The sequence below is a fragment of the Heteronotia binoei genome, chromosome 17 (genome assembly GCF_032191835.1).
Source record: "Heteronotia binoei isolate CCM8104 ecotype False Entrance Well chromosome 17, APGP_CSIRO_Hbin_v1, whole genome shotgun sequence".
In the NCBI taxonomy this organism is placed as follows: domain Eukaryota; kingdom Metazoa; phylum Chordata; class Lepidosauria; order Squamata; family Gekkonidae; genus Heteronotia; species Heteronotia binoei.
In genome coordinates, this window is record NC_083239.1 from 39,090,943 (window position 1) to 39,113,760 (window position 22,818).

At 47.6% G+C, this 22,818-nt stretch overlaps 2 protein-coding genes across 2 annotated transcripts in view; one reads left to right on the forward strand and one right to left on the reverse strand.

Moving 5' to 3' along the window:
• Positions 1–1,705: 1,705 nt before the first annotated feature.
• LOC132585970 (sialic acid-binding Ig-like lectin 8) lies at positions 1,706–19,915 on the reverse strand. The gene is made up of 7 exons (XM_060257865.1): positions 19,515–19,915; positions 12,852–13,005; positions 8,030–8,443; positions 4,604–4,906; positions 3,102–3,155; positions 2,531–2,594; positions 1,706–1,890 (listed from the first exon to the last, which is right to left on the reverse strand). Exons 2-7 carry the CDS (start codon positions 12,931–12,933, stop codon positions 1,806–1,808), a joined length of 1,002 nt encoding a protein of 333 aa, XP_060113848.1. The 5' UTR covers positions 12,934–13,005; positions 19,515–19,915; the 3' UTR covers positions 1,706–1,805.
• A 595-nt stretch (positions 19,916–20,510) lies between these two features.
• PPP2R1A (protein phosphatase 2 scaffold subunit Aalpha) overlaps positions 20,511–22,818 on the forward strand; it is a 33,391-nt gene continuing 31,083 nt past the window's right edge. Inside the window, exon 1 of the mRNA XM_060258058.1 lies at positions 20,511–20,693. Coding sequence (XP_060114041.1) covers positions 20,541–20,693 — 153 coding nt within the window. The 5' untranslated portion in view covers positions 20,511–20,540. The remainder of the gene's footprint in view (positions 20,694–22,818) is intronic.

The window sequence follows — 22,818 nt, forward strand, 5'->3', positions numbered from 1 at the left end:
TATATATATATTGGCCACTGTGTGACACAGAGTGTTGGACTGGATGGGCCATTGGCCTGATGCAACAGGGCTTCTCTTATGTTCTTATGTTACACAGAGTGTTGGACTGGAGGGGCCACTGGCCTGATGCAACATGGCTTCTCTTATGTTCTTATGTCAACAGGTTCTGTGGCCAATAGAGTTCTCTGCATTAAAAGAGCAACTTTGGGAATGGTTTGGACGCACGGATCCTCAGGGTTTTTGCATTGAGTCAGAGCTGACTCACCCACTAGGCAAACTAGGCATTAGCCTAGGGTGCCAGCAGGGTGGGGTGCGCCAGATTGGCCTTCCCCACTCTCCATGCCCTAGACAAATCCCTACTTTGCCTCTTCCTCTGCCTGCCAGCCTCCCCCCCCCCCCAGTAGCTCTCCCGCCGTCCTCTTCCTCCGCCCACTTGGCCTTTCTCCTCAGTAGCCTGCCCGCCCCTTCCCCCCCTCACCCTCCATCTTCTTCCTCCGCCCGGCACTTCCCCTCCTCCTTAGCTCACTCACCCCGCCTCCTCCCTGTGAGCTTCCCAGAGGCCACCCCCCCAGCACACTCACAGGAGCAACGCCAGCCTCTTGCTTATCTGCTTCAGTGGGCATCGTAGCACAGCGTTCTCTTAATAGCAAGCAGGAAGAATGTTGTACTACGATGCCCACCGAAGTGAGTAAGCAGGAAGCTGGCATCACTCCTGTGAGCACGCCGGGGGGGGAGAGGCAGTGGAGCGTGGCACCAAGTTGCGGCAGCCCAGAGAAGATGGGAGGGGGCGGCCTGGGGGTGCCCATGTGGAGGGGGGCGGTGGGCAGATGGTCCACCTGGGGTGCCACGTGCCCTAGGGCCGGGCCTGCATTGGGTTATGCCAACATCACCATCAAATCACATATTATTTCCATGGCCACAAAAATCACAGATCCACCGCTTCATGGTGACAAAACAGGGTTCCTGACCACAGATCCTTATGGCTTTTGCTTTGGATCACCTGAAGTTCACAATCAAATAACATAGGATGTCCATGGGCAGAGCTTACACCACAGAAATCACAGATCCGAGCCTTCATGGCGACACGATGCTGCAAAAACAAGGTTCAGAAGCACGGATCCTCACGGCTCCTCAAGGTTTTTGCTTTGGATCACCCCAAGCTCACCATCAAATCACATATGTCTATGGGCAGAGCTTCCACCGTCTCTGTTTTTGCAGCATGTTGTCGCCATGAAGCCGTGGATCTGTGATGTTTTGTGGTGTCAGCTGTTGCCACCGTCATGATATGTGATTTGATGGTGATGTTGGGGTAATCCAACACAAAAATCCTGAGCATCCCAGAGAATCCGTGCTTCAAAACCATGTTTTTGCAGTGTGGCGTTGCCACAAAGCTGTGGATCTGTGATTTCTGCGCAAGCTCTGCCCACAGTCACGGTGTGTGATTTGACGGTGATGAGAACCAGTTTCACTTGATATACTGAAGTAATCCACTAACAACCCTTTAATGAAAGCTCGAGTCCCCCTTTTTACCCGATTCTGGGCAACTGGGGTTTAAAGAATCCACAGGAGAGGTCTGAGTGGGGGACTGACCCTTTTTCAATCCAATAGGCAGTTGCCCCAGAGTCCCGCCTCTTCCCTGCCATCACAACTCCCCTTCATTAATTTATATGAACATCCATATTGGCATTCTTCTTCCCTGTTGATATACTTTTAAATACCCCTTTATTTTTTAAAAAAAAATGCTCTTGTGAGACGTTCACGCTTTCCACGCACAAAGGGATTGCACTAGACCCATCCAATCAGCATCATCTACTATTCCCCTCTCGTCGGAATCTCCCTCGAGCGAAAAAGACAAAGCACGCGATAAAGAACAGGATGCCCGTCAAAACCCTATGAAGCAGATTTCAAGAGAAAAAGAGTCATTAGCCACAAGAGTGGGCCTAACCTGAAGGTCTGTGGAAGATCAGGAGGAATTCTTATTGCAACGTTTGTTCCTTTCATTGCTATTCTGCTTTTTTAGCCGAAGTGCCCAACAGGCACTTCTGGAGCTCAAAATCTGCTATCCCTCCCCAGACCAAGGGAGGCCAGACTAAGCTCTACGCGGGCCAGGGCCTTCTCAGTGGCAGCACCAATGCTGTGGAATGCTCTCCCAGAGGCTGTAAGAGCCCTGCAGGATCTCTCCCAATTCCGCAGGGCCTGTAAAACTGAACTCTTTTGACAGGCCTATAACAACAAAGTGGGAGACGGCTGCCTCTTCTATGCTGCTGAGCAATACCATCAGAAGGACCACTAACAGATAATTAGAAGAACTGTGACATCAAAAATAATCCAATCCGCCTATGTCAAAATTCTTGTATAGCACCAAATATTGAGTTTTAAATTGTTATTATTAAGTTTTATCGTTTTAGAATTGTAACTGAAATTGTTGTTTTAATATGACTGTTAGCTGCCCTGAGTCCGCTTGCGGAGTGGGCGGCATATAAATCTAAGGCAAATAAATAAAAACAGGATAGAAGGGGGAAATACTCACTTCAACAGGTACTGCATTATCACGAAGATGGTCACCGTAGTCCCAAGAAACTGAGTCCGGGGTGCTGAAATGAGGAAACATTGGTCTGTTGAGATCCATGTGCTGTTGTCCAGCTAAGCCAGGAGTGGCCAAACTGTGGCTCTTTTACACATACTGCGTAGCTCTCAAAATGCTCACTGCCCTGTTGTCTCTTTAAATCACTTCTCTAAGCCAAGAGAATGTATTTAAAGTTAAAGTTGCTTTCCTTACAACCTCTCTCTCCCACCTCCCCCAACTTTTCTTTTTCTTTCTTTTCTTTTTCTCTTTCCTTCCTTCCTGCTCTCAAACATCTGATGTTCATGTTTTGTGGCTCTCAAACATCTGATGTTCATGTTTTGTGGCTCTCAAACATCTGATGTTCATGTCTTGCAGCTCTCAAACATCTGACATTTATTCTACGGTGTTAAGCAAGTCTGGCCGCCCCTGAGCTAAGCCCTCTGTGAACATCCCCAATGAAATAACCTGGGGAATCGTGGCTGAGGCGGGGGTGGGGGGGAGGCTTTGCAAAGGTATGTAAAGCATCACATCTCACCAAGCTGTCTGTCCCTTGTTACATTCAGCGGTGTCTTGTCAAAATCAGGCGAACCTGAAACACAAATAAGATAATGTTGAGGGCACCGGAAAGGGGAGCTGGAAGGAATTGGAGGAGGGGAGGCAGAAACTGATCTTGATGGGAAAGAAATGGCTACCATTCATGAAGGAAGATGAAACAGGGGTTCCATGGCACCTTAAACACAAACAGAATTTGTTTCTGCGCAAACATTTGTGAAAAGGTGAATGCAATTTTGGGCTGTGTTCAGAAAGTATAGTGTCCAGATCACGTGAAGTGATGGTATCACTTTACTCTGCTCTGGTAAGACCTCATCTGAAGTATTGTGTTCAGTTTTGGACACCGCATTTTAAGGATACAGATAAGCTGGAACGGGTCCAGAGGAGGGCGACGAAGATGGTGAGGGGTCTGGAGACCAAGTCCTATGAAGAAATGTTGAGGGAGCTGGGGATGTTTAGCCTGGAGAGGAGGCAGCTGAGAGGTGATATGATCACCATCTTCAAATACTTGAAGGGCTGTCATATAGAGGATGGTGTGGAATTGTTTTCTGTGCTCACAGAAGGTTGAACCAGAACCAATGGGTTGAAATTAAATCAGAAGAATTTCCGGCTCCACATTAGGAAGAACTTCCTGACAGAGTGGTACCTCAACGGAACAGGCTTCCTCGGGAGGCTGTGGGCTCTCCTTCCTTGGAGATTATTAAACAGAGGCTAGATGGCCATCTGACAGCAATGCTGATCCTGTGAATTTAGGGGGAGGTGTTTGTGAATTTCCTGCATGGTGCAGGGGGCTGGACAAGATGACCCTGAGAGGATCCCTTCCAACTCTATGATCCTATGAATCAGAGCTTACTTCCTCAGATACACAAAGTCTACGTTCATCGGTGGTAGTGAAAACGGCCATCAAGTTACAGCTGACTGAGAACCCCATAGGATTTTCAAGGCAAGAGATGTTCAGAGGTAATTTGCCATTTTGTGCTTTGGTGTCACACCCCTGGTATTCCTAGGAGGTCTAGCCGAGGTCAACCCTGCTTAGCTTACGAGATCTGACAAGATCAGGCTAGCCTGGGCCATCTAGGCCGAGTTCCACAGCCACCAGGCAGGTAACATTTATATGGAAGAAAAGGGTGGGATTCTAGTAGGAGCTCCTTTGCATATTAGGCCACACATCCAGGCCTTGAATTCAGCAGGAGCTCACAGGAGTGCAGCTCCTGAACCTTTCCGAGGGTTCCCCTACCTCCTCCCCACCTACCCACCTTGTCCATTGAATAGTAAGTAGGTGCAGCTGCATAACAATCCCTGGATGAGTTCCACCACGTATTTTTCTACAAAACGACCCCTGATGTAGCCAATTCTCCAAGATCTTACAAGGCTTTTTTTGTAAGCTCTTGGAGGATTGGCTACATTGGGGGGGTGGCGACCTAATATTCAAAAGAGGTCCTGCTAGAATTCCAAAGGCAATATAAAACGAAGGAAGCTACCCACCAGTAAGCTCGAGAAAGATGGTGCTCTGAATTCGTTTCTTTACATTTGGGTACCAGACCCAGCAGGTGAGCCATTTGCCCCGGTCAATTGTGGAGGGTGTGAAGGTGAAGTTAGAGCCATAGATCCAGGTACCGTTGCTTTGCTGCTGTCTCCACTGAACTGTTCTATAGTCTACCAGAATAGTGGTCCACGAAATTTTTGCATTAATCCTCAAGCAGGGCCCTCGTGCCAAACAGGTATAAACAGCTTTCGTCCCAGAAACTACAGGAGAGTAATTCCGAATCTGTGGTTTTTCTGTCAATTCTGAGCAAAGGGGGGGGGGGGGAATACCAGACCAGAATTAAAGGAAAATTCATTGAGGACTGACTAAGAGCAGGTATTATGAATGGTATCCTGTATCTTTTCTATTTTAGTTTCAGCTCCACTTTTCTCCTCAACGCAGACCCAACATGAAGTACAACAGCGGTCTTTTCTTTTCCACTATCTACAGAACAACCACCTTGTTAAGGTAGGTTAGGTTCAGACAGGGCTTTTTTCTTTTTTTTTGGAGCAGGAACTCCTTTGCATATTAGGCCACAGACCCCTGATGTAGCCAATCCTCCAAAAGCTTACAGGGCCTTCTGTAAGCTCTTGGAGGATTGGCTACATCAGGAGTATGTGGCCTAATTTGCAAAAAAGTTCCTTTGACAAAAAGCCCCCTGAGTTCAGAGAATGTAAGCCAAGTCAAAGTAAGCCAAGACCAAGGTCTACTCTGATTCCTACTGAAGTCTATTCCATGGGGCTTAATCCCAAGGAAAAGCATTTTTTTGGATGGCACTGCCAGTGACCTTCCATGGCAGTTTCAAACCTGGTTTCCTTAGACTGTAGTCTGGCGCTCTAACCATTAGACATCTTTTGCCCTTTGCTGTCACCATGAACCCCAATGCAAGGTTGCTATTATTATTATTATTAACCTAAAAAGGTAAAGGTAGTCCCCTGTGCAAGCACCATTCATTTCTGACTCTGGGATGACGTCGCATCATGACGTTTTCACGGCAGACTTTTTACGAGGTGGTTTGCCATTGCCTTCCCCAGTCATCTACGTTCCCCCCCACCCCCCCAGCGAGCTGGGTACTCATTTTACCGATCTCAGAAGGATGGAAGGCTGAGTCAACCTTGAACCGGCTACCTGAACCCAGCTTCCACCAGGGATCGAACTCAAGTCATGAGCAGAGCTCGGGCTGCAGTACTGCAGCTTTACCACTCTGTGCCACGGGGCTGCTGATTATTAACCTACCTCTTTCCAATAAAATCTTCCAAGTCAGCTAACAATCACAAAATGATATATCTCCTCATTATAAACCAGAGCAGCAGAACACAACAAACAATAAAACCACAATAAAGCTCCAGCTGAAAAATATGTTTGTCTATTGGCTTGTTCTTAAAGCAGCATTTTATTGGGGAGCCATGCTGGATCAGATCAAGGGCTCACCTATTCCGGCATGCTGTTCACACAGTAGCCAACTAGCTGAAGAAGTTCAGTCTGGAGATCACCTGTGATTCCAGGAGATCTCTAGGCCCCCACTGGAGGCGAGCAACCTTCGTCTTGGTACCATTTAAGGAGTGGATGGTTGGTGCCCCTGCTAACCCTTCCTACAAACTGAGTGAATTTCCACGAAAATCAGTTTAGTTCGTGGGAGATGCGATTGCACAAACTGTGGCTCATGAACTGGGCCCAGTTTGTGCCCATGCCCATCATGGCTAGTAGCCACTGTAATTAGTTGCCCCTGATAGCACACCTCTGTCCACACACCTTTTAAAGCCCTCCAAGCTGGCAGCAGCCACCACATCCTGTGGCAGAGAGTTTCATAATTTAACTACGTTCTGCACGGGAAGAAAAGTTGCACAAAAGGAACACATTTTTAGGGGGCAAAGAAAGTGCTTGTTGTGGACGATACTGGTCTGGCCCCTGTACCAAGACAAAAAGATACTAGAAATATATACACCCAGGCTGCGATCACACACGCTAAATAATGCACTTTCAATCCACTTCCAATGCACTTTTCAACTGGATTTTGCCAGTTTACACAGTAAAATGCAGTTGGAAAGTGCATCAAAAGTGGATTGGAAGTGCATTATTTAGTGGGGGTGATTGCAGCCGAAGCCAAAATATTTTAAAAAACACAGATTCCCAATGAAACCAGAGACTATGCTATTGGCAATCTTGCCAGACAAGAAGAACTTCACGAGACTTAGATCCAAGTAGTCAGTCGTGTTGGTCTGAAGTAGTAGAACAAAATAGGAGTCAAGTTGCACCTTTAAGACCAACTTAGTTTTATTCAGAATGTAAGCTTTCGTGTGCTCTCTAAGCACACTTCATCCGACAAGGTGGTTTGCCATTGCCTTCCCCAGTCATCTACACTTCCCCCCCCAGCAAGCTGGGGACTCATTTTACCGACCTCGGAAGGGTGGAAGGCTGAGTCAACCTGGAGCCGGCTACCTGAAAACACCTTGGTTAAAACCCTTATAAAAGTTATACTTATTACACATTGAGATACCGTTTGAAATATCTTCATTATACTTATATAAAAGTTATAGTTATTACACACTGAGATACTGTTGTTTGTAATATCTTCATTATACAGTGCCAGTTAGTCATGGTTATATCTTCTCAGGGCTTTTTTTGAGCAGGAACGGCCAGGAGCGCAGTTCTGGCTGGCTTGGCATCAGGGGGTGTGGCCTAATATGCCAATGAGTTCCTGCTGGGCTTTTTCTACCAAAAAAAAAGCCCTGTATCTTCTGAATCATCTTTATCTACCATCTCTCCTCTGTGTTATACTTATTTCTGGCCATGATGAGGTGAGCCCCCCCTCCCCCACTCAAATGATGATGCAACAGGAAGTGCAAGTGTTCTGCTTATGTGGTTTCTCGAAGCCTCCGGAAAAGATGCAAGTCCTCCAGTAGGGAGGTGGATAGCTTTGCTCCTACATTTAAAAAGTAAAAGGTAATCCCCTGCGCAAGCACCAGTTGTTTCTGACTCTGGGGTGACGTCGCATAACGACGTTTTCACGGCAGACTTTTTACGGGGTGCTTTGCCATTGCCTTCTCCAGTCAGCTACACTTTCCCCCCGCAGCAAGCTGGGTACTCATTTTGCTGACCTCGGAGGGGTGGAAGGCTGAGTCAACCTTGAGCTGGCTACCTGAACCCAGCTTCCGGCAGGATCAAACTCAGGTTGCGAGCAGAGCTTAGGACTGCAGTACCGCAGCTTTACCACTCTGTGCCACAGGGCTGCTCCTACATTAGGAGACGTGAAAGGTGTATTTCAAACCTGACCAGGATGCTGAAGAACAGAAAGCATGAGGTGCTTGAGCTTCCAGCTCCACCAGCCTAACCGTTCCATCTCCTCAGCGTACATTCAGGAAAGAAATAAGGTGGGAAAGCCTTGCCTGTCACGACAACTTTAAGCGGCATACGAGCTGTGCCCTTGTAGTCGTGCACCATCCCCTTGGTCTCAATGCGAAAGTAGTACTCTCCTGCGTCCTGGAGTTCAACGGTAAGGATGCTGAAGGAGCAATCGCCTGCTGTCACGTCGCCCGTTAATCGGAAACGGTTCCTCACAGAGTTGTGCAACACCATCTTGTTGTCACTGGAGGCCACGAGAATGCCTTCGACTCTTTGGAATCTGTAGCTGGTGACCAGATAATGCCAATATCTGCCTCTTTTCTCAAACCAATAGCCATGGAGTTTCTCGGAGCTGTTCCGGCTTGAAGCGAAGCTGCAGGGAATGTGGACACAGAGGCCACGCTGGACAGAGATGGAGGCGGGAACCATCAGTTTATCTTCCTTCTGGCTGAGCAAACCTTCCAGAGAAAGAAGACAGGAGTTAGCTGGCGTATGGACAGAGGGATCGTGAAGCTCTGTTTTGCCTTGGCCCTCCTGAAAGGTTAATATGCAATTAAAGGGCCAAACATTAAAAACAAACTGTAAAACGAATCATAAAACGACATACATGTATTTATTGTAGAAAGCTAAAACTATTTAAGGGCCCATCATAAGCCTCTCTCCTATGTTCAAACATAAAGCCAAAATGGGAACCCACTCAACTTGACCTGATGCGTTTCGACCTAGACTGGTCTTCTTCAGGTCAGATAGAACAATGCTGGACCACAAAGAAATTTAATGAAGTGACAAAGGCTTAAAGATATTCTTGACACATAACTCTTGGCACATAAGCTCTGACCTTACACCTACCTTGGACCTTGTGGCATACAATAAGACACCAGATGCAATATGTATGCCCTTGATTAGGACATAAGGCTGTAGAATAACAGGCCTCAAGAATACCTTTAAGCCTTTGTCCCCTCGTTACATTTCTTTGCGGTCCAGCATTGTTCTATTTTTTTTATTGTATTCTGTATTATGAGCCAATATGTGTACTTACCCTTCTGACCTCTGAAGAAGACCAGTCTAGGTGGAAACGCGTCAGGTCAAGTTGAGTGGATTCCCACTGTGGTTTCATGACTGCACATAGGATAGAGGCTTACGATGGGCCCTTAAATGGTTTTTAGCTTTCTACAATAAATACACGTATGTTGGTTTATGATTTATTTTACAGTTCGTTTTTAATGTTTGGCCCTTTAATTGCATATTAACCTTTCAGGTTTCTTACTCCAGTTTTTGGGTTAAGTTTCTTTCCCTTCTTCGTTTTTCCTCCTACAGTCCTAGCCAGCCCTTCCAGGATCTTTCTGTACAACGGAAGGAAGGCTCCCAGACGTCCCCAGAACTCCCAGCTTGATGGGGATGCTGCTGCGTATCCGGCCAGGGAGGCAGACGCCAAACTCTCCATCTGGAAGCAGCATTTTGAGTAGTCCAGCAGTAAAAAGGGGGAGCTGGGGTGGATGGTCTACCAAAAGAGTAGCCAAACTTACTTAATGTAAGAGCCACGCAGAATACACATCAGATGATTGAGAGCCGCAAGACATTAATGCCAGATGTTTGAGAGCTGCAAGGCAACAACAGAGGGAGGGAAGGAGGAAAGCAAATAGATGGGGAAACAAGGAGGAAGAGAGAAGTGGAAAGAAAGCAACTTTAACTTTAAATGCATTCTCCAAGCTACCAACTGGCTTGGCTTGGAGAAGCGACTGAAAGAGAGAAATGCCTTCTCCAAGCTGGCCGACAGGATGGTGGGGGCTTGGAGAGCCACACAATATGTATGAAAGAGCCATGTGTGGCTCCCGAGCTGCAGTTTGGCCACCTCTGGTCTAGCACCTTGCAGAACAAGCTCTCCGCCATTTCTCCATGACTGCAGGTAGGAAAATGTACTTTATAGCCACTACATGAGAAGCCTGTAGGGTTGCCAACCTCCAGGTAAGGCCTGGAGACCTCTTGGAATTAATACTGATCTCCAGAGATTTTTTCCCACTGGATAAAATGGCTGCTTTGATGCATGGACTCTATGGTAGGTTGCCAAAACCAAATTAGGAAATTCATATATATTTGGGGGCAGTCAAGCTTGGGGGAACAACCTCAGCAGAGCGTGATGCTACAGAGTGTACTAAGAGGGGCAAGAACTGGGAAAATGGTGGTTCGTTTTGGTTCATGGTTCGTTTTGATTTCACAAATCAAATGAACCATGAAATAACCGAACCACCATTTTCCCTGAACCAATTTGTGGATTGTTAGTTATGGCTGGGAGAGGGAGGGGAAGCCACTCCTCCTGTCTCCAGCCCATTAACTCTCCATTGGATCCTACAGGCCCATAGGATACCATGGAGAGATTGTGCAGTGCCTGCAGCACCGCTCTAGACAAAAGGGGTTTAAACTAGAGAGAATGGGTTTAAAGGGCCCATAAGGCACAATGCAGCAATCTCTCCCCAAATTTCTGGGATTTGGCAATGCAATTTTTAAAATAAAAAAAGATCACAGCAGAAACTAAAAATATAAACTAAAATATAAAACGCTCTGAGCAGAAGGCAAATGGGAGCTGGGTTGCCCCTATGGTAACCAACTTCCACACTGGGCCTGGCGATCTCTCAAAATTACATCCCTAGAGTTAGCCCTTCGAAACAGTCATTTTCTCCGGGGAACTGATGTCTGTTGCTAAATCCCAGTATCCTCCCACCTTTCCATTTTAAACAAAATATCACAAAGGCTCCTGTATTCTAGTTTTCCAGGTCTCCTCATCCCTATTCACCTCTATGGAGCTCAAATGCAATTAAAAACAAACAAATGTATCTGACTTTCTTGCTTGCAAAAGTAAAACTTTCCCTCTTCTATAACCTGGCAGCAGTGCCAGCTTGCCCACTAGGCAAACTAGAGGGTTGCCTAGGGTGCCGGCAGGGCGAGGGCACCTACTTTGGCTTTTCCCCTCCTCCCCCCTAGGCAAACGGCTAGTTTGCCCATTTCCCAGCCTCCTTCTCCCTGCCTTCTTCACCCCAGGTCTATTTCAATGCCCGGAACGGCGATCGAGCACCATGCTCCTGGGTATCTAAAGGTGCTCCCCCCGCCCCCCGGGCCGATCGGCTGATCAGCAGGTAAAGCTGCATGGTGCACTATCTGTCAGGCAGATAGTAGCAGCAGGAAGGACCAGCATCCTGAAAGGGCGCCTCAGCTGCTGCCTCCTCCCCAGGGGGGGGGGGAGGCACAGGGGGCACTGTGGAGGTGGGCGGCGGGCTGTGAGTCTGCCTAGGGCACCATGCGCCCTTGGGTTGGTGCTGCCTGGCAGAAATGATTCTCTACAAGAACGTGACTGACCCAAGGTCATACCAGCAGGTGCAGGCGAAGGAGCAGGGAATCAAACCCAGTTCTCCCAGATTAGAGTCCGTGCACTCTATTACAGGCTTTAAAATCCAAATATTACAAGTTAAAAACCTATCACTGACATTTGATACACTTGAATCCTGTTCTTTCATTCAGAAGATTGCAACAGATTCCCTGGGGCTCCCATATGGGTCTTTTATCAGGATGAGGGCTGCTTCACCGGAGATTTGAGAACAGGGACCTCAGTGGGGTACAATGCCATAGAATCCACCCTCCAAGGCATCCATTTTCTCCAGGGAAACTGATCCCTGTAGTCTGGAGAGGGGCTGGGGTATCCCCAGGTCCCACTCGGAGGCTGGCATGCTGTGAGACAAAGAACCCCTGATTCCTCCCTGAGGTTAATGCAAATAGTAATGGAATTATTCCATCTTGCAGGTTTTGTTTATTGGGCCTCTCTGCCTACATGGCCCTTATCTTCAAGGCCAAAGTTAGGAATGTGATCGTTGCTCTTCATGAGAACCTGCGGCCCGCAGGATGGAAGGGGGGAATCAGGAATGATGGGATAACTTTCTAGAGGGTTCCAGGAAGACTGTGTCCTGATTGGATTGTCATCATCACCTGATGCAGGTTGGCCAAAAGACTCTAACTGGGCTAAGAGCCTGGAGGGGAAAAACTAGCTTGAGTTCTAATGGACTAAAGGCCTGGACTATGATATGCTTATATTGCAACGGACAGCAACATAGAGGATACTTAAGCTATGGCTTTTGACTTTGGGACTTTAATATTGTGCCAACTAATGCAGGTTTTAGATGTGTTAGACGGTTAAGCTAGTTTTTCTTGTTTTCTTTTACTGTATCATTTTAGAGTGGTATGTTGTGTAGAAACAAAACTATTTCTGAAAATGACTCAAATGAACTTCACGGATTTTTACAGGAATAGTTTTCTTGTGAGTGCTAGCTCTGGGAAGCCACAGGGTTCAGGCTTGGACTCTTTGACGCAGGTTTACCAACAAGACAGGGTCCAAAGCCTTCTCTGATGTTACCCTCTTTTGCTGGATTGTAGAAGGTCTGCTGTCTCTATGGGGGACCTCCTTTTAAAGCTATCTATGTCTGTTGCCACTACCACCTCTGAAATTCTACCATTTAATTACTCATGGAATGAAGAAGAGCTTCTTTTTTGTCTATTCTGAATTTACCACCCATTTACTACATCTGGTGCCGCTGAGTTCTTGCAATACACCATATGTAATTTTAGAAACCTCTATCACGTCCCTCACCACCACAGATGGAATTCTAGCTGGAGCACCTTTGCATATTAGGCCACACCCCCTTGATGTAGCCAATCCTCCAAGAGCTTACAAAACAGGGACTTGGAGGACTGACTACATCAGGGTAGTGTGGCCTAATATGCAAAGGAGCTCCTGCTAGAATTCCACCCCTGCTCACCACTACTTGTTTTTATATAAATGTTTGTTCCCAGAATTTTCTCATCTCTACACATCACGCCTACCTTTGACAAGAGAGACAAAGATCAGGACTGTTAGAGTTGCTGAGGAAGAGGCTGGATTCTGCGGCTTCCGGGGGGGACCCATGAACAGCTAGCTCTTCCTGTTTTCCTAGTACCCTCTTATAACCACCACAAGTATCTCTCCAGGGCAGAAACTCTATAACGGAGAAAAAAGGGTTAAAGGAGATTCTAAGCAGGTAAGAACAGACCTTCCTTGAGTATCCTTGGAGCGTCTACCGAAAGTGCACCCCTAAAATCAGAATAAAGGCGGAAGTCCCAGTTCAATCTCACTTCTGTCGGCAACTGATTGGTTGGATTTAGGAGGGCTACCATCTCTTGTCTTAGAGCACATCTAGACAAAATGCACTGTTAAGGTTAAACCTGGAATGAAATCTGTGCTGTCCTTCAACAGAAATGGCTCATTCCCCCGAGCTGCTGGTACACTTGATTAGATTTGAAATGCATGCGGGCGAAGATCGCTGCAGGGCTGAACCAAACCACAGCATTTTAAAGTGTCTCTAGAATGCCATCATTCTTGTGTTGTACATGAGGACACAGCCACGTTTACTTTGGCTCTAACACTGTCATTCTTAGTAGAAGCCCTTCCGAGCCTTTCATTCATGACAAAAGGGCCTAGAGCAGGGGCGTCAAACTCATTTGTTATGAGGGCTGGATCTGACATAAATGAGACCTTGTTGGGCCAGATCATGTCGGGTTGGGCCGAGCCATGTCAGGCTGGGCCATGTGTGTACTTACGTAAGGTTAGGTAGCAGAGATATAAACTTTATAAAGGACACAAATACAATTAAATATATTTTTTTAAAAACTTAAAACATGCTTAAAACATTAGCACTTGTTGGTCTTAAAGGTGCTTTCTTTATATTTCTCCCATGGGACCCAGGGAGCTCTGGCTCTTTCCTTCCTTCCCCAGGGAACCAGGAGGGAGAGGAGCCTCAGCCAATAGAAGGAAGAGAGGCTTGGCTCAGTAGCTCTGCGATTGAGAGAGCCTGGCAAAGCAAGCTCTCCATCCTCTCCTTCCATCCAACTCAGCAAGCTGTTATGCAGAAGGAAGCAAGATCTAGGGAGAAGGAAGCAGATGACAGCCAGTCGCTCAGGGGCCTGATTCGGCCCCCAGACTGCATGTTTGACACCCCTGGCCTAGAGACTTAGGGCATTTCTCTGTTGCGGGAATGTATACACCCCCTCAATTCGTACCCCCTTGGTTTTCAGTTTTTTCGGCAAACCAGAGGGAGTCCCCTAAATCTGGAGAGACATCTCCCTTCTTCTCAATGCAGCCCTGATCAGAAGATTTATTAGATATACTGACTGACAATATAAAAGAACCCTCAAACAGCCTTCAATGGTTGTGATGAGGAATGGCGACTAGGGTGGGGACCAGGAAAACGTGGGGCAACCTGCCATGTGGAAGCTGCAGCAGCTGCCAATATACCACACAAACACCTGAGGTTTTTCCTGTGTGTTATGATTTCGCATCACAATTACTTCCAATACACAAACTAAACCGTTTTGGCTACGTGCAAACTGGACAGGAGCACCGAGGAAGGTTCTCTAAGAGGATCGCTCGTAGCCCTGGGGAACTTTCATTGGACAGAGCCCCGAAAAATGACACTGTGTGCATCATTGCCTGGCAATGCACACGGGGACAAGAGGGATATCAACTGGGTATAATGCCACAGCATACCATAATGGCAATCCTACACTTTGTAATGCTCTTAGGAACGCCACATGTCTTTATGGTATCTTTTTCTAAAAAAAAAAAGCCCAGCAAGAACTCATTTGCATATTAGGCCACACCCCTAACACCAAGCCAGCCAGAACTGTGTCCCTGTGCGTTCCTGCTATAAAACAGCCCTGATAAAGACCATACAGATTGATGAAACTCCTACAGCAGAGGCGTCAAAACTCATTTGTTATTGTCACTTTGTTGGTCTGGACTCTGAATGAATGATGTGGGCCATAAAATGTAACACCAGGTACCAGAGATATAAGCTTTATGTTGTCGAAGGCTTTCAGAGTCCATTGGCTGTTGTAGATTTTCCAGGCTGTTTGGCCGTGGTCTTGGCATTGTGAGACCTGACGTTTCGCCAGTAACTGTGATTGGCATCCTCAGAGGCATAACCCAGAAAACTGGAGCTCTCTCTGGGTCAAATTGAGCTAACACTATAATTTTTTACTCCAATTCCAAAAACCTTATTGGCATAACAATAACTTAAGAAAAAAAGAGATAGATAGCAGAACAAATCAACCAATATGCCAACAAGAAACAAAGTACAATGATTTGTAGCATTGTATATAGTGACAATAATAGGACGAAGTGAAAAAGTTCAGAACAGTAATCTCAAATGTTACAGTAATTGAAATAGTTGCAGTAAAAACCTTAACTATCATAGGAATACCTTATCTTTTACTCAAAATACAAACAAAAACAATTGATTCCTCGCAGTGACAGCAATTGACTTACTGCGGAACCCACAAAAGCTCCTATAAATGTATTTAATCATATGCAAGACTAGATTTCTCCCAAGGATTACCATAAAAGAGGGAGCAGTGTTCTCTCTAAGTTGAGTTAGTGTGATATAGCTCACAGTTTTTTAGCCTCTGGCTCACACATTTTGGTCTTAGCTCAGGAAGGATGGCCCCAGAGCCTGAAAAAGCAAGCGGTGATACAGAAAGAAATGAGAGGGAGAAGGAAGCAGACAGTGAGTTACTCGTGGGCCTGATAGGAGCCCTCCAGGGGCCTGATTTGGCCCCCTGGCCACATGTTTGACACCCCTGGAAGAGCATCACAGGGTGTGACTTCACACAGAAACGATGTCACAACAGCTGCAACACAGTTTTTCTCTCCCTTTCCCCTCCACTGATCAGCAGAGGGCAACTGGGTCTAGTGGTAGAGAATGCAATTCCAGCTGGCTTGGTACCAGGGGGTGTGGCTTAGTATGCAAACAGTTCCTGCTGGGCTTTTTCTTTTTTAAAAAAGCCCTATGTGAAACAATGGTGATGTCAGTGGGTGTGGCCTGATATGCAAATGAGCCCTGTCTAGGCGTAAAACATAGCAAGTACTGTGAGATTCTGGCTTGCGCTCCAGACAAATCCAAGCTAGAAATCTGTCAAGAAAGAGGAAAGCGACTTGCATTGAACTTCAGATTCTGCACAAGATGTGCTGAAAAGCATCACACGTTTGCTCCCGCAAACTACACACTGCAGGGGAACTGAGATTTTGTTTCCAGTAGAGGAAAAAACAAAAAAAGACAGGAGCTGAAAATCAAGGCTAAGGAAGTTACCATGACACCAGCAAGTTTAACCTTGGTTGTCTAAAAGGGTGAAAAAGGGCAGGAAATCTTCTTTGATCCACCTTAACCAAAGAGCTCCTACAACAAAACCGCTTCCTGAAATCAAACCATCCACCTGCTGGGATATTGAATAGTAGGTGCAGCTGCATAACAATCCCTGGATTAGGAGAGCGGGCAGCCATCCAGCCACCAGGGGCTTTGCCACGCCCCCAGCAGCCCTCATTAACCTCTGGAGAAGCCTGCACCACCCTTTCTCCACTTCTTATGCGATTTTGGGTGGTAGGTGGCTTGACCTGGGGGGGCAGTTCAGGAGAACCCCAGGCGAGTGAGACCTGCTTGGCTGGCTGGATCTCTAACCAGCCCAAGCAGGCCTCGCTCGCCTGGGGCTCTCCTTGCATCAGGTTGCTTTTGGCTGGAGGGGGCATATGCTGATGAGTTACACCAATGAGCGCCGCCACCTATTTTTCTACAAAACGACCCCTGCACGTTAAAACTGGCAATGAGTAGTTGTCTGGGTTCCCCCAACTCGACATGGATTCAGACATTCAGAAGCAAGGGAACTTGTTTCTCAGCCACACCAGGACCCAGTTTGGATGATGACCGTGATGCAGGGGGAAAGGGCCTTTAGCCTGCTCTTCCCTGGTGCCATTTTCCTAATCCAAAACAGCCTGGTAGGGGGGGGTTATTTGCTCCTAAAGGGGACTACACGTATACGATCGGATATCCGCTACAAATTCTGTGCTTAGAATTCAATTCCCAGGTGCGCAGAAGTCCAATTCAGGTTTGGACCGTGACACACAAGGAAAGGGAGGTCAAGCCTCTCCCTTTCCCTCAGTGCCAGATTTGCTCACTGTGCTGGATTCCTCGTCTGATGAAGTGTGCTTAAGAGCACACGAAAGCTTACATTCTAAATAAAAACTGGTTGGTCTTAAAGGTGCCACTTGACTCCTGCTTTGTTCAACAGATTCAACTCCGTGGAGGCCCCTAGGCCGTCCAAATCTCAGGGGGGGTGGGGGCCTTGCAAATTATCTCAGAGTTGGAGTGCCTGCCCCACTGCCTGCGGCCCCCTCTGCAGCCGCAGACACTTTCCCAAAAGCCTCTTTGACAAAATTGCGGGGAAAGATGAAGATTCTAAGAAGATTGCAGATTTATAACCCGCCCTTCTCTCTGAATCAGAGACTCAGAGCAGTTTACAATCTCCTATATCTTCTCCCCCCACAACAGACACCCTGTGAGGTAGGTGGGGCTGAGAGCTCTCCCAGCAGCTTCCCTTTCAAGGACAACCTCTGCCAGAGCTATGGCTGACCCAAGGCCATTCCAGCAGCTGAAAGTGGAGGGAGGAGTGGGGAATCAAACCCGGTTCTCCCAGATAAGAGTCCGCACACTTAACCACTACACCAAACTGAAGAAACAGAGAGAGGCAAGCTTAGTTATGATGCCAGCAGCCGCACCAGACAAATTGGGCAAAGAGCACCTCAGTTGCTGGCTGCGCACGGAAGCTGGGAAGGGCTGCAAACGGGGAAAACCAAGGGGGAAAGCCAGCCTGGGGCCCCTAAAGGCATGGGGACCCATAGGTCAATGCCTACTTGGCCTAATTGTTATCCATCCCTGCTGGGTTTGTGAACTGAAAGACCTACCACTTGCCCATAGAGTTATCAACCTCTGGATGTGGCCTGGTGCTATGCATGCCAGCCTCCAGGTGGGACCTGGGCATCCCCTGGAATTTACAGATCTCTGGACAACAGAGATCAATTCTACTGAAAAAAATGGAGGGTGGACTCTAGGGCATTCATTGTCCACAGAGGTCCCTGTCCTCCCCAGGCTTCACCCCCAAATCTCTCAGGGGTTTCCCAGCCTGAAGTTGGCACCCCTCCCCTTCATTCCCCAGGCCCCGGGGTGTGGGGAGGAATCTGACAATCCTAAATAGGGTTGCCAACCGCCAGATATCCCGCTATTATGTCTGATTTTCAAACAACTGAGATCAGTTCTCCCTGAGAAAATGACTGCTGGGAGTCAGGGGGTGTGGCCTAATATGCAAATGAGTTCCTGCTGGGCTTTTTTTAACACAAAAAGCCCTGTGTGAAACAATGGTGTTATCAGGGGGTGTGGCCTAAGAAGACTATGACAAATGCAGATTTATACCCCACCCTTCTCTCTGAATCAGAGAGGCTTACAATCTCCTATATCTTCTCCCCTCACAACAGACACCCTCTCACAGCAGCTGCCCTTTCAAGGACAACCTCTGCCAGAGCTATGGCTGACCCAAGGTCATTCCAGCAGCTGCAAGTGGAGGAGTGGGGAATCAAACCCGGTCCTCCCAGATAAGAGTCTGCACACTTAACCACTACACCAAACTGGCTCTCGATATGCAAATGAGTTCCTGCTGGGCTTGTTCTACCAAAAAGCCCTGTGTGAAACAATGGTGACATCAGGTGGTGTGGCCTAATATGCAAATAAATCCCCGCTGGGCTTTTTCTACCCAAAAAAGGCCTGCTTTAAAGGATAGATTCTATGGCATTAGAAATCGCTGAAGTCTCTCCCCTCCCCCAAACCCTACCTTTCCCCAGATTCTACACCCAACTCAGGTCTGCTAACTTAAGGCCTAGAGATCTCCCATAAACATATCTCCAGATTAGAGATCACTTCCCCGGAGAAAATGGCTGCTTTACAGGGTGACACTATGGCAGTATATGCCACGGAGGTCCTTCCGCTCCCCCAACCCTGCTCTTCCACAGGCTTCACCCCCAAATCACCAGGAATCCCCAACAGCAGCAGTGTTCCCTCTAAGCTGAGTTAACATGAGCTAGCTCACAGGTTTTAAGCTTCCAGCTCACACATTTTTGTGTTAGCTCAGGAATGATGACCCCAGAGAATAATAATTTATGCAGCAGCTCACCACTTTAATACCAGTAGCTCACAAAGTAGAATTTTTGCTCACAAGACTCCGCAGCTTAGATTGAACATTGGCTGGCAGCAGGGTTCCCTCTAAGCTGAGTGTGCGCTAGTTCACAGTTTTTGGGCCTCCAGCTCACATATTTTTGTCTTAGCTCAGGAAAGATGGCCACAGAACAAAGTAATTTATGTAGCAGCTCACAAATTTAATGCCAGTAGCTCTCTAATTTATTGCAGTAGCTCACAGCTTTAATGCCAGTAGCACACAAGATAGAATTTTTGCTCACAAGGCTCCATAGCTTAGGAACATCGGTTAGCAGCCCTGCTTACCTCACTGAGGACACCAAGTGTACTGATGTATTAGTTCCAGTATACTGCTCACACAATATTAAGTGTACTTAGTGCTTCTTAGTTAAAAGGATGCTCCTCATAAGAATGCTTGGGGATACAACCTCAGACTTACCTGTGTGTAACTCTCATTGGACCAAATGAGACTTCCCTCTGAATTTCACTAACTGCGGCTAGTAAAAGTACTAGGGAGAAAGTCCTATTGACCTCAGAGGGACCAGTTGCTGAGTTCATAGAAGCGAGTTGCCGAAATACTATTTTGTTAGTATTAAACAATCTGTTATTTAAAAAATATGGAGAAAGCCTGCCTTTTTCCCAAGAAACTGGGAACCAGAATGCTTAGTAAGGATAAAATAAATAAAACTGAAATAAACCAGAAGTAAACGCAGATATAAATAAAGTACACCTTTTAGCAATAAAAGCAAAATAAATAATTATATACATAAAATATATGTTTTTTTTTCAAAAATTATAAGATTCTAAGGAGAAAATTGGGCCTCTGGGGGGGAAAAACCCACAATATTTATACGTTTGCAGCAATAAAGCTCATTGGATCATGTCCTCTGCTGGCCCTCCTCATATAGACTACATGGACATCCCCCACGTGGAGACGTCATTAGAGGGCCGTTGCCGTGGTTGCAATTGTAACGTACGGTTGCTTAGGCGACGCTTCCTCGTCGCTGTTCTTCCTCCCCCCCGCCTCTGCGGAGTCAAGGAAATCTTTCGCGCCCTGCGATTGGATTGCGAGCTTGTCTGTCATAGTTCTAATCCATTTTCAAATAGAGGAGGGCGGGATTAAGGCGTATCCAATAGCATTTCAGTGGGGGGGGGACGTTCTGGCGGAGTTTTGAGGGCCGTCTCGCGATTTTGATAGGCTCGCAAGTATAAGGCGGGGCCTATTCGACTGTCAAGAAGGCCGGGGATACAATCGATTCATCCAATAGAGGCAGAGAAAGGGGTGGGAATTCGGCTGTCCGTTCCCCATTTTTCTGTGTGGCAGGGCGGTGACTTAAAAGATTCTCCAATGACTAGGCGAAGAGTATGATGACTGATGGAAACAGTTCTCAAATAGGCGTACAAGAGAGTAAAAGATGAGCCAATGAACATCCCAAGCGGCCCAGAGTAACTTCCCAGGCGTCCAATGGCATCCGAGCCGCCCCTGCAAGGCTTCAGCGTGAACCCCGCGCACCTTTCAGAACCGGAGCCGGGAGCTAAGATGGCGGCCGCCGACGGAGATGACTCGCTTTACCCTATCGCTGTACTAATCGACGAGCTACGGAACGAGGACGTTCAGGTACTGGCCGTGACCGCGGACCCTTTGCTGCGTGTTGAAGGATAGCGAGCCTGGGCTAATGGAGTGGCAAAGGGCCGAGAGATGGGTCCCCGGCGTAGCAGCCAATCAGCGGCCACCTTTCATGCGAGAATCCTGACTTGAGCCATCAGAGGCCGTGCTGGATTGGCTGCGGTGGATTTCATTGGGGGAAACGAGAACTAGGGTGTTGGCTGATGGCAGGGTCTTTCTCTTTTGACCTCGTCCACAGCTAAGAGAGTGGGATTGCCAGGTCCTATTCAAGAAATACCTGGGGACTTTGGGGGGGGGGGGGTGGAGCCAGGAGCAAGATTGGGATAAGCATAATTGAACTCCAAAGGGAGTTTGAGCCATCACATTGAAAAGGACCGCACATCTTTTCAGTGCTTTCCCTCCACTGGAAATAATGAGGGACAGGGGCACCTTCTTTCGGGGGGGGGGGGGGCTCATAGAATTGGACTCCTTGATCAAATCCTTTTGAAACTTGGAAGATATTTTGGGGAGAGACACTGGATGCTATGCTGAAAATTTGGTGCATCTACCTCAAAAAGACAAAAAAAACCCCGCCCCTCCCGAGCCCCAGATACCCACGGATCAATTCTCCATTATACTCTAGGGAAATCGCTCTCTATAGGGAATAATGGAGTGACCAGAAGGCATTTCGCTCCCCCACGCTTTCTGATCACCCTGAAGCGGGGGGAGGGCCTTCAAACCGGGGGTCCCCTGCCCCCACCTGGGAATTGGCAACCCTATAAGAGGCATCACGTGATTGGCCGGGCGACCTATTTCCTCGGGACTGCAGAACGCCGAGTGGTCGCCGCGTTCTCTTTTCTCCCGTTCGGGAAAGGAGGCTTCTGATTGGGCGGGGCTCAGTCCATTTGTTACACAGAAGCCGGCTGGCCAATCAGAAGAAAGCCTTATTCAGCTGAAGGGTGGGGTGTCTTGGCCCCTTTCTCTCGTTCTTTCTTGGCTTGGGATGCTTTTGGCCAAGCCCCAGTTCGTTTGGGTTTCAATGGGGGAAGGGATCGTTGGCATGCTGCGGAACCAATCCGGAGCTCGGCCATGGGGGACTGGGGGTGGCCCGTTGCATCTGGCCTCATGACGCCTATAGGGGTATGTGACCCTGTGAACTACCCACACCCGTTGAGGGTTTAGGGAATGCATAACTCTTAATTCGTGTGGAATCCCGCATGGGGATGTGTCCCCTGTACTTGCAGCATGACTTAATGAAACCTGAAAGATGATAATCCCGTAGGGCAGGGGTGTCAAATATCTGGCCCGGGGTCCAAATCATGCCCCCAGAGGGCTCCTATCAGGCTCCTGAGCAACTGGCTGTCATCTGCTTCCTTCTCCCTCTCTCTTATTTCTGAATCACAGCTTGCTTTGCAAAGCTTGCTCAGTAGCACAGGAGCTACAGACCAAAGCCTCTGTTTTCTCCATTGGCTGAGGCTCCTCCCTTGTGGAGGAAGCGGGGGGGGGGAGGTATAGCTTGCTTTGCCAGGCTCTCTCAATCCCACAGCAGAGCTGCTGAGCCAAGCCTCTCTTCCTTTTATTAAGGATGAGTTTCCTCCTCCTCTTGTTCCCCTGCGGAAGGAAGGAAAGAGCCAGAGCTTCCTTTGGCAAGTTCCCTGGACCCCATGGGAAAAATACAAAAAAAGCACCTTTAAGACTGAGTGCTAATATTTTAAGGATGTTTTAAGGGTTTAAAAAAAATTGTGTGTTTTTCTGTGTCCTTTATAAAATTTATGTCTCTGCTACCTAATCATAAATAGGTACACACATGGCCCCGCCCAACCCGACATGGCCAGACAACCTCTCATTTATGTCAGATTCGGCCCTCATAGACACCCCTGGTTTAGGGAATGCATAGCTCTTAAATTTGTGGAATCCCATTGTGAAATCCCACGTGGGGATGGGCATGGAGCTGGATTGAGTCCCCTGTGCTTGCAGCATGATTTAATGAAACCTGATATTAATCCCATAGGGGGTAATCCTGTGTTAGTTCGCTGCAGCAGAGTAGACCAGGAGTCCAGTATGCCCACAAGACAGAGCTTGACAAGTCCCAGGTTGCCATGGCCCCTAGACCTTTCACGGTGGCCCCAGGAAATGA

Excerpts from the sequence above, each read along its gene's own strand:
- LOC132585970 (XM_060257865.1), bottom strand. The coding sequence starts at position 12,933 with ATGGGTCCCCCCCGGAAGCCGCAGAATCCAGCCTCTTCCTCAGCAACT. Across the intron at positions 8,444-12,851 it reads CTTTGTCTCTCTTGTCAAAG|GTTTGCTCAGCCAGAAGGAA; the intron begins GTAGGCGTGATG and ends TTTCTCTGGAAG. Across the intron at positions 1,891-2,530 it reads ATAATGCAGTACCTGTTGAA|GGTTTTGACGGGCATCCTGT; the intron begins GTGAGTATTTCC and ends TCTGCTTCATAG.